Source organism: Dipodomys ordii, unplaced genomic scaffold, assembly GCF_000151885.1.
Source record: "Dipodomys ordii isolate 6190 unplaced genomic scaffold, Dord_2.0 Scaffold51, whole genome shotgun sequence".
Taxonomy (NCBI): domain Eukaryota; kingdom Metazoa; phylum Chordata; class Mammalia; order Rodentia; family Heteromyidae; genus Dipodomys; species Dipodomys ordii.
The window spans coordinates 1,504,870-1,516,732 of record NW_012267267.1 but is presented as its reverse complement, the minus strand read 5'-3'; the positions used below and the strand labels follow the sequence as shown (position 1 = coordinate 1,516,732).

The 11,863-nt window shown below is 44.6% G+C and overlaps 1 protein-coding gene across 1 annotated transcript in view; it reads left to right on the top strand.

Moving 5' to 3' along the window:
- Azin2 (antizyme inhibitor 2) overlaps positions 1 to 11,467 on the top strand; it is a 29,001-nt gene extending 17,534 nt beyond the window's left edge. The window contains exons 10-11 of the mRNA XM_013020521.1: positions 7,885 to 8,099; positions 10,988 to 11,467. Of these exons, the coding sequence (XP_012875975.1) occupies positions 7,885 to 8,099; positions 10,988 to 11,126 (354 nt within the window). The 3' untranslated portion in view covers positions 11,127 to 11,467. The remainder of the gene's footprint in view (positions 1 to 7,884; positions 8,100 to 10,987) is intronic.
- Positions 11,468 to 11,863: the final 396 nt, after the last annotated feature.

Below are 11,863 nucleotides of genomic sequence, written 5' to 3'. Positions count from 1 at the left end.
GGGGCCTAGATATTATGCATCAACATAGTGGGTCCTCATTCCATAATTAAATATGATTTTATGTTTGTATAAGGGAATTTCCCAGACGTGCTACAGAATTCAGTTTTCTACTCAGACACACTACATCCTACTGGCTACATTCTTTATATATCTTATATCCAACAGGCCACACCATACCAAAAAAGGGACTGGACTAGCCTGGGCCAGCCCAGCCCAGCTGGTAGAGTAGGCAGCAGCTCTCCTCCTCCAGTCACCCTCTTCTCATTTGATGCCATGTCTGACTCCACTCTCCATTCCTTTCATCAGCGGCTCAGAAGAGTAGATCTTAGTCCCTGCCTACCAGTGCCCCAACCCACTTGTGCGCTGTCCTGCCAGGGGCTAGGCTTTAACCAATCTCTAGACGGCCTTTCTGGCTTGGGTACCAGGAAAGATGTTCCTGTTCCTTGTGGTTTGTGCCGTGCCTTCTGTGGGTGACCTACCTGAGTTTACTCCTTTGGGCTGTCAAACACTCAAAGCAATGGTTTCAACAGATTTGGGATCCTGTTTTTCCTTCCCAAGGACTTTGATTTTGGATTTATGGTGTGAAAGGTTGCGTTAGCTGGGTGCCAGTGGCTCACACCTGTAATCCTAGCTACTTAGGAGGCTGAGATATGAGGATTACAATTCAAAGCCAAGCTGGGCAGGGAAGTCTGTGAGATTCTTATCTCCAACTAAACACCAAAAAGCTAGAAGTGGTAGAGTGCTCCCCTTGAGCACAACAAACAAACAAATAAAAGCCTCAGGGACAATGCCCAGGCCCTGAGTTCAAGTCTCAGGATTGACCCACGTTTACATGCAGGTCCATGTGCACGCGCACACAGACACACACACACACAATATATATATATATATATATATATATATATATATATATATATGTAACTTAAAACCTTCAGGGAACTTTTAAAAAAGTAAAACCCTCTCCAACACTCTGCCCTGATGGAAGTCCTTTTCTGTCAGCATGCACAGGTAGGGCTTTGTGTTTTTCACCACACATATGTGAAGGCTAACGTTAGGGTGTACCTATGGTAGCAGGTACTGTGCTAAGCACTGGACATGACAATTTCTCTCTTCACATTTGCCAAAATCCTTTAGAGTAGATCCTATGGATCATTTTACACTGAGAAAACTGAGTTCAAAAAGGTGAGTTATCTTGTTCAAAGTCACATCCTTAATAGGGGGTGATGCTTGTTAACTACAGGTTGTGAGCCCTTGGGGGCTCATGGCTTAGTCATCTCTGATTATCTGTCTGGTGCCAGAGAAAGCTCTTAACTCTTTTCCTATAGACCTACACCTTCCTATAAAGTTGCTGTATCATTGGGCATTTAAGCATTGATTGCTCTCTTTTTTTCATGTTATTTTTATTAGTCTTCCACCAATATTCCCATGAATATTGCTAGTGTGTTCTTTGCTAATCTTCCTGCCTAGATGGCTTATTCTACATGGTAGAATGAATGTATTCATTTAAAAAACTATTTTCATATGATGAGTCCTTGAATTATTACCAGGTGTTTCCAGCTGATCTTCCCACAATCTTAGTCTAATATGTACTGTAACCACGTGTACCTCTTTCACAATAAGCTCACAGGCATTGCCTCCTGTGACCTTTTATTGATGGACAGTGTATCTGAAAGGTCATATTTTAGCACAACACAGATCTTTGATAAACTAAAGCATTTTGTTTTGGTTATTGTTTTGTATGCTTTGATGTCAATGTTTTTTTTTATATTTTTTGTGAAAATACTGTACCGAGGGGTTACAATTACATGGGCAAGATAATTCAATGTTTTTTTTATATTCCCTGTTCTTTTGATTTTTTCTTGCCAATCCTAGGGCTTGAACTCATGGCCTGAGCTTCTATTGCTTAAGGCTAGCACTCCTACCACTTGAGCCAGAGCACCACTTCTGGCTTTTTCTGTTTATGTGGTACTAAGGAATCGAACCCAGGACTTCATGCATGCTAGGCAAGCACTCTACTACTAAGGCACATTCCCAGCTCTGTTCTTTTAATTTGAGATGTCTTAAAGTGACTTTTGTTTTTTATATTTTTTAAACAAATAGAGAAGATCTTGCAAGGGCTTGCATGTGTTTCATGTGATAGTTGATAGTTTTTTTCAGTCTGTTCATTTGTTATTCTAGTTTTGTGATTCTGATATACAATTACGTTATACTATCATGTGTTTCTAACTGTACTCTGAATAACTAAGTTGTAAAGAAATTTGTCTCATTTGTGTTATTCAAGTTGTAAATTATGTATGCATTACTCCAGTGTTTCTTGTTAAGGAAATAGAATGTTTACTGGAGAAAATTTAGCACAAACAATAAAATTAAAGAATTTATAAATCTCACTGGTAGCACATAACTCTGAAAATTTATCTTGATTCCTCCTTTTTAAAAGGTATTACAATCTGGACACTGGTGGCTCACACCTGTAATTCTAGCTACTTAGGAGGCTGAGATCTGAGGATCACAGTTCAAAGCCATCCCAGGCAGCAAAGTCCATGAGACTCTTATCCCCAGTTAACCACCAAAAAGCCAGAAGTGGAGCTCTGTAACTCAAGTAATATAGAGCTAGTCTTGAGCACTAAAACTGAGAGGCAGTGCCCAGGCCTTGTGTAGGGGTACACACACACACACACACACACACACACACAGACACAGACACAGACCAAAAAGTATTATAAGTACATATTGTTTTCCAAGAGCATACACACACACCAAAAAGTATTATAAGTACATATTATTTTCCAAGAGGTTAATTTTTATAAATTTTCAATAGTTAGGCCTTTCTACTCAAGATTATACTGCATTTCTTCAATTACTAAGATTTTAAAAACCTCTGTAAAAGTTATTTTCATGCAGGGCCTTCACCTTTTTTTCTTTTTTCTTCCCTTCTCCCTCCCTTCCCTCCCTCCCTTCCTTCCTCCCTTCCATCTTTCCTTCCTTCCTTCCTTGTTTCCTTCCTTCCTTCCATACTTGCTAGGCAGGTACTCTACCACTGAGCAAGAGCTCTACTACTTGAGCCACCGCACCACTTACATTTTTTTTTGGTGGCTAATTGGAGATAAGAGTCTCATGGACTAGCCAGGCGCTGGTGGCTCACGCCTGTAATCCTAGCTACTCAGGAGGCTGAGATCTGAGGATCACGGTTCAAAGCCAGCCCGGGCAGAAGAGACCGTGAGATTCCTATCTCCAAGAAACCACCAAAAAACCGGAATGGTGCTGTAGCTCAAGTGGTAGAGTGCTCGCCTTGAGCTGAAGAGTTGAGGGACAGCACCCAGGCCCAAAGTTCAAGCTCCACGACCGACAAAAAAAAAAAAAGAGTCTCATGGACTTTCCTGCCCAGGCTGGCTTTGAACTGTTATCCTCAGACCTCAGCCTCCTGAGTAGCTAGGATTACAGTCATGAGCCACCAGCACCCAGCTTTCTCTTTCTTTTTTTTTTTTGTTCCAGTACTGGGGCTTGAACTCAGAGCCTAGCTTTTTCCTTGTTAATTGGACATTAAGAATCTTATGAACCTTCCTGCCCAGACTAGTTTCAAACCACAATCCTCAGATCTCAGCCTCCTGAGTAGCTAGGATTACAGAAGTGCTACCAGGGCCTGGCTTTCTAAATGAGATTTTAATTATAAGGTTTTGTTCTATATTAACCCCCCTTTTTTTAATATTGCCTTGTTCATCACATTTTTTAAAAATTATTTTTAACACTTTATGTATACAAAATTTATTAGGAATTATTGATTTATTTTTAGAAGTTGAGGGATTAATGAGGAAGTGTATTAGGTCCTATATGGTTTTAGTGTTTGACTTTATTTCTTCTGGGGAACTATTCTCATTTTAGGCCTCAAAGGAAAGTAACTGGATTAGTGCTGGCTCAGAATTCTGTTCGTATAACTATGTCAGAATTTGCAGCAAGTCATGTCCCCTCTGAGTTTTCTAATCTCTAAGACCAGTTGTGCAATTGTGCCGCCTTACCTCTTAGGTAAGATATAAAGTTGTAGTGGGAACGGTTTATAAATGAGGAAACCCTGACCTTTTTCACCAAGGGGCCCAATGTACAGATAATTAGGCATGTTGTTTAGTTGCCTTCAGTTGTCAGACTTGTAAACAAGGCTGAGATTATCATCTTTTTTTTTTTTTTGCCGTGGGGGTCTGAATTCTGGGCCTGGGTGCTGTCCCTCTGCTCTTCAGCTCAAGGCTAGCACTCTACCACTTGAGACACAGCTCTGCTTCCGGCTTTTTCTGCGTATGTGGTGCTGAGGAATTGAACTCAGGGCCTCATGTATGCAAGGCAAGCACTCTACCATTGAGCCACCTTCCCAGACCCTTGTTGTCATATGCTTTGGAATATTTTTTTAAAATAGTGGGTTTAAATAGCGAAAAGGAGCCTTGAATACTGGTGTATGCCTATAATTCCAGCTACACAGGAAGCAGAGAGAAGAGGATTTTTGTTTGAGACCAGATCAGGCAAATGAATGAGACCCTATCTAAAAGGGAAAAAAAAACAACCTAAACTAAAAACTAAAGGTGTTGAAGGTGTAGCTCAAGTGGTACTTTTTGCCTAGGAAGCTTGAGACTGAGATCAAACCCCAATACTTCCAAAAGGAAAAAAAATAGTAAAAGGGTAGATTGGCTTTACTTTTTTTTTTTTTTTTGGCGGTCATGGGGCCTGAACTCTGGGCCTAGGCGCTGTCCCTCAGCTCTTCAGCTCAAAGCTAGCGCTCTACCACTGGAGCCAGAGCGCCACTTCCGGCTTTTTCTGTTTATGTGGTGCTGAGGAATCAAACCCAGGGCCTCATGCTTACAAGGCATGCACTCTACCTCTGAGCTACCTTCCCATCCTGGCTTTACTTTTTTTTTTTATAAAGTTTTAAAATCTTATTTTTATACTTTTTATTTGTACCACTAATAAAAAAATGACAGAATGCTGATGTATTAGAACTCCAGGGTGCCTTTTCTCTTTATTGTGGGAGAACTATTAAAGCCTGTTTTCTTAAACATCCTTGTGGATACATTTATAGAGTGTTTCTTTCCTAAATCTTTAAATGTTAGCTTAATGTTTCTTAATGATGGCAGCTAAGGGAGATGATTCAGAGAAAGCAAGATTAATTTTACTCATTATCCAAAAGCTTGTAACAAAAAGAACATTAAGTTAAATGAACAGTATTTGTTTCTCTCCCCTTCCTGGAACAGGAACTTGACAAGCATAGGAACCTTAGTTTTTTGTGAATGCACAATCACTGATGCATCTTCACCTCTGGTACCAAAGCCTGGCACATAGCAGATGCTCAATTAGGACTTGGTAAATGAACAAGTCAAAATATACAAGTGTTCTCTTTTTTTCTTGTGGGCATATTGGGGTTTGAACTCAGGGCTTTGCATGTGATAGGCAGGTGCTGTACCATATGATACACGCCATCCAGCCCTTTTAGCTTTCATTATTTTTTGAATAGGGTCTTGCTTTTTCTCCTAGGTCAGCCTGGGCTGTGATCCTGGACTGTGATTCTCCTGTTTACATTTCCTGCCTTAGCTTGGAGGACAAACCCCTACTATCAGATCCAGCTTTTCTTTGTTAAGATGAGGGTCTCCTGAACTTTTTACATGGGCTGGCCTTAAATCATAATCCTCTTAATTTTAGCCTCCTGAGTAGGTGAGATTATACATGCTTGCCACTGCCTTTAGCTCCATTCTTAGATTGAGTAATTAATGCATGTTTGTTTTTTTTATGGGTAGGACCGATTTCTTATTAACTACTTTCAAATATGCTTATAGAAGCTGAGACATCTTTTTCCCTCAGTTTTATTAATTCCTGTTCCTGCTAAGGTGTCAAAATGACTTTTCTTTTTTTTTTCTCCATTGGTCTTTACTACCTCATTCTAGACTTCTCTATGGTTTCAATTCATATCTTTTTTCTTTTCCTTCTTGTTTTCAACATCTGTCCATTTAAAAATATTGCAGTGAGCAAGGCACTGGTGGCTCATACCTTTAAAACTTAGCTACTCAGGAAGCTGAGATCTGAGGATCATGGTTGGAAGCCAGCCTGGGCAGACAAATCCTGAGAGACTTTTATCTTCAAATAGCCAGCAATATGCTGGAGGTGGAGGCATGGTTCAAGTGGTAAAGCACCAATTGTGAATGGACAAGCTGAATAAGAACATGAGGCCCTGAGTTCAAGCCCCAATACCCACACAAAAACTATTACAATGGGCATCTACTTTGTGCTGGACTGCCAGGTCCACAGGAGTTGGGGAAGACCTGTACTGATGCCATCCCTGGACTTGTAGAGTTTTGAATTTGTCAAGAAATTTAGGCCAGGGCTGGGAAGGTGGCTCAGTGGTAGAGCGCTTGCCTTGCATGCTCGAGGCCCTGGGTTCGATTCCTCAGCACCACATAAGCAAAAAGAAAAAAGCGGAAGTGGTGCTGTGGCTCAGATGGTAGAGTGCTAGCCTTGAGCTGAAGAGCTGAGGGACAGCGCCCAGGCCCAGAGTTCAGGCCCCACAACCGGACCCCCCCCCCCAAAAAAAAGAAATTTAGGCCAAACCAGATTCCTCACAACTGTCTCATTACTAACTATAGTAAGTGTTATAGAGATAAAACTTGGACAGTTTAGAGCTTTAAGAAAGGTTTCCAGAGCCTATCTCTTCTTGAATCTACAAGAAAGGTAGGAAGTGGCAGATTTCGGGTTCTCAGGGGACAGCCTGGGGCTTTAAAGGAAAGGGTTGGGAGAGGGAAGCTGTTGTTACTGGAGTGGGAATGCAGTGGAAGGTGGAATGGGGATGGGGACATGTTGTCCCTTGGTGCTCACCTTTCCTCCAGGGCCTCCTCAAGGGCCTCCTGGACAGAGGCCCCACACTGTGACTAACTGCACCTCTGGGTTGTCCAGAAATGATCTGTACCATAAACTTCTTCTCTGGATCTGGAAGTCACTTAGGAAATATTAAAAATACATTGTTCCTTATCATCTATTCAGTTGCTACATTTATTTTTTTCTTCTTCATTTTCTTCCATCAGATTTTATGTATTGCAGCACAGGAATTTAGTCCATTTTGCATTATTTGTAGGTAAATTTTATAGAAGACTTAGATAAATGGATGAAAATATGTTTATCTTCAGTGGAAGGCTGGATATGGTCCAGATTATCTGATTCTGTAGGGTCTCTATCTTTTATTGTCCCTGAATTATTTTATGTTATTGGAACTTACATAATACTTACGGTAATGCAGATAATTTCCTCCCATAGAAATGCAAATTTTATCTTTTGGGATTCAGCTGATTATTGCCCTATAGACATTGAAAAGATTTAAAATTTTACATCTATTAAGCAAATATATTTTGCTTTTCTTAATGACCTGTATATGTGTGGGTTTCTTTTGAATTTTCCTTTGAACCAGTTGTAATATGTTACTGTTTGCTTTACTGATAGAGTCACTAAAAGCTTTGACATATATGCATTTTATATCTACACAAAGGGATGATTTATTTTCCTTAAAAAACTACTTAAAATGAAAAAATAAGAAATGAATGTTCTACATATAGAACTCACCTGTCTTCTTAGCCTTACGAATATCTAGTAGGTACTATTTATCATTCACACTTTACAAATGAGGAAACTGAGGCAAAGAGTGATTATCTTGTCCAAGGTCACACAGCTAGCAACTGTTAGAACCTGGCTGCCAAGTGCAGGGGGCCACAAATTTGGGGAAGTGGGGAGGGCCTTGGATGCCAGCCTAAGAGGGCATACAGTCTTTACCCTGTTGGCTATGGGAGCCATGGAAGGCATTTAGGGGAGGAAGTGCCCAGGCTGTGGTATGTGCAGGAGGGCTGATACCATCTTTGTCTCCCACAGAAACCAGCTGCAGAGCAGCCCCTGTATAGCAGCAGCCTGTGGGGCCCGGCAGCCGACAGCCATGACTGTGTGGCTGAGGGCCTGTGGCTGCCACAACTACACGTAGGGGACTGGCTAGTCTTTGACAACATGGGCGCCTACACCGTGGGCACAGGGTCTCTCCTCAGGGGGACCCAGGCCTGCCGCATCACCTACGCCATGTCCCGAGTAGCCTGGTAAGGAGGCCTTGCTGCAAAATGGGGGCAGGGGTGGGGTGGGGAGGCAATAGGGAAGCTTGGGGACCTGAGACCCTGCTGCTCTGCAATCCAGTTTGACTGGGAGCCCCTGGCTGCTGGCTCTAGGTGAGGTCTGTGCCATGAATGAAAAGCTTACAACTCACGGCTCTGTGAATAATGCCGTGCTGGGCAGGGCTGTGGCTCTCTGCAAGGCCCAGGCCTGTTCTTCAACAGGTGGAAGTGGTAGGCAGCAGTAGGTGGGAGGGGCAGACAGGAGTCCTGGCAGAAGGAACTCAAGTGTGGTGTGTTTCATCCAAGGTACTGTTTCAGGTTGGCTAGGACCAGAGAGGAGGTGGCAGGCAAGGCCTGGAGGCCCAGTGAAGGGCTGGGGTGGTGGGAAGCAAGGACTGAGTTAACATCTAGAAAGACCACACTGGAGATACTGGGTTCTAATATTAAGGAGGGCAAGGATAGACAATTCAGCAGTGATATTCACTAGACATTATATTGGAGATGAACTATACAACCCGGAGGGGAGGGGAGACAGGAGAGGGAAAACAGAACAAGGGTGTGGGGTGACACTGTTCAAAAGGAAATATACTCACTACCTGACTGTAACCCCTCTCTAATCATCTTTATGATTTTTTAAGCATAGACAGAGGTGGCTGGTCAGGTGGCAGCTCTGTGACCTGGGAAAGGCTTGTTTCTACTCATTGAGCCTCAGTTTTCTCATCTAGGAAATGAGTCTAACACTAGCCCTCTCTGCTTCGCCAGCTGGTGCTGGGATCCTGTAAGGCCAGAGGTGTAGGAGATAGAGAGTTATGCCTGTGGAACCCTGATGTCAGATCTTACATTAGGTAGCTTCTGTTTCTTCTTCTCACTACACAAAACTCTAAAAAGATCCATGTTATCACCAAGTGATGTAACTGTCCTGACAGATCCACAGCTGGTTAGCAGTGAAGGGCCAAGAGAACAGGAGCACATTTGAAACTTCACACAGTGTCCTGAGGTCCCAGGAACACTATCAAACCCCAATCCCCAGGTCCTGATAAGACATCAGGAAAGTTGCATTTTTTTTAACCTGTGAGGGGCACAGATTGGACTTAGTCCTGAAGGGAGTCAGGACCCATTGAGGGTTTTTAAGAAATGGGGCCAAGCCATGTTTAAAGATAAGGAGATAGAGATTGAGACAGAAGGAGCTCTCCCACAAAGGTCACCAGCCTGACTGCTAATTTGCTGTTGATCTATACAGATCAGCTGAGAGGAAGGCCTTCCTGCCAGTGTGGGACTGGAACATGCGTGAAGTATGGAAGGACTAAGGGGAAGCACTGGATAGAAGAGGGAGGGTCTTGTGGAAACACAGATTCCAGCAGAAGCAAAGGCCAGGCTCTTGACATAGAACCCAGCCCTCCTTCTCTACCCCCCATCCACCATTTCCCAGTCTAGTGGTGGCTTGCTGCCTGGCACACTGGCAGTGGGGGCCACAGATGTCTTCCCTACTTTGCTGTAGGTGAAGCAATGTCAGGGAACAACCATTAGATCTTGTTGTTTCCAGAATGAGTCCCACTGTGTTTGGGTCTCTGGGGGTGTCTCGGCTCCCCTAAGCTCTGTCACTGAAGCTGAGATCTAGAAGTAGAGGAGGAGTTAGTCGGGAGAGGGCTGGATGATACAGGCAGGAGACAAGCACAGTACAGGCCCAAGAAGGTCCACTGAATGACAGGATAGCATCTGGAGCCACTCAGAACAGAATGAGGGCAAGGTAGGCTGGGTTGATCTCTTGGGGCCTCAGCATGGAGGGAGAAGCTGGCGACTCAGGAGCAGGGGTCTATCTTTTGGAAAGATGCATCAGTGCTGGATCCTTCTGGAAAGGCTAAGATTCAGTCAGAGAGCCTGTGCTGCAGCCTGTGCTGTGAATGGAACAGGGTCTGGATTTGCTGGGGCTAGGCTGGGTGTGAGACAAGAGTTCCTGCAGTGGCCGAGCAGTTGGCCCCATACTGGAGCTCTTTATCCATTAGGGGACAGAGGAGGAGAATTTGTATGTGGGATTGTCTGAAGGGAGCAGAGTGTTGTAAGGTGACTTATCCCAGAAAAATGGAATATTGGAGCCCTTATTATACAGTTAGCAGGCTACAGGCAGCCAGTTATTACAAAGGCCTGCAGCCCCCAAATACACACAGCACAGCTAGGAAACAGGCTAGAGAGGAAAGGAAGAGTAAAAACCAGCAAACCACTTCAGCTCTGATGGAGAGCTGAGTAGGAATGCCATAATGACTGGAAACAAAACAGGAGACAGGACATGACCACAGAGAGACACATGGTATGGCATAATGGCATCTGGGCTGGTCTGGGCCTAAATAGGGTCAAAGCAGGGAGTAGGTCCACAGGAAATCCCCAGTCCCAAGCACTGGACTGACAGATTCAGTAACCTATCAGCCAAGGGCCTGGTGGGGGTGTTTCCTTCTCCCAGTCTGAAGACAAGATGCCGGACCCTACCAACCACTATGTGTCCAATATGGCACCGGCCAGACCTGACCTTACTTCAAGGGAATGAATTGTTCACAATCCTTAAGTCTGGGGGCTGGGGACTGGGATGTGAAAACTGGAATCCTAGTTCTGCCCCCTGCTAGGAACATGGTGCTGCATAGTTATTCTTGATCCTTAGATTCCTCTCCAATAAGACAAAGGAGGTAATGCTTCCCTCAGAGGGGTTCCCATGGTTCAGGGGAAGATGTAATTAGACACATAGAAAGTGCACAATAAATGTAGGTTCCTTTCTCTGGGCACTGGGGTCAGGTCATCAGGCTTCCCTGGCCTCTACCCTTGGATTGAGGCTTGGAGGCAAACCCACCCCCAATGGGGCTAGGACTGTATGTGTCTCTTGCCCCCAGGGAAGCACTTCGAGGGCAACTGCTGCCCACAGAAGAAGACCAGGACGCTGAGGGCGTGTGCAAGCCTCTATCCTGCGGCTGGGAGATCACAGACACCTTGTGTGTGGGCCCTGCCTTCACCCCAGCGAGCATCATGTGAGCGGGCCTGCTCCCCCCCCCAACCCCCGAACCCCAGCGGGGCCGCGGAGATGCCTCTGGGAGAGGTGGGGAAGGCAGTGAGCAGGCACCCTCTGGCCAGGACTCTGGTGCCTGCTCTGCTGCCCCCACACTCCACCTGTAGTGTTTCTGCCCTGTAAATAGGACCAGTCTTACACTCGCTGTAGTTCAAGTATGCAACATAAATCCTGTCCCTTCCATCCGTGTCTGCCTTCTCTGCAGCGCAAAGGGCCTGGTCAGTCAGGTGTGGGGGTGTTCTTGGGGTCTTCCTTAGTCTCCTTCCACCTTTGTAAATATGAAACAAATAAATATTTAGTAGTTTTTTTTAATATTCCAGTGGAATCTGGAAGTTCAATTCACAAAGCAATCAGGGCCAGGCCTGGGAGAAACTTCCCTAGTCACCATGAATGAACCCCTGCGCTTCCAATTCTGTACTGCCATGCTCTGAGCCCTGTCTACAGGGTGGCATCTCCCACTGGTACCCACCTCTCCCGATTTTCCCCTGTCCTCTTCACAGGCCTCTATGCCTGGTCTCCTGAGGAAGGGTGAGATGTTGGGGCAAGGCAGGGGTCAGAACAGCTTCATTTCATGGGCTCATGACAAGCTAGTGGCCTCGGTGTGACCCACCACTCAGCCTGAGGTCTGGCTCAGAGCAAAGAAAACTGATTACTTGATACAGCTGTGGAGCAAAGGGGGCAGAGTCCACATAGATTGCTTTTT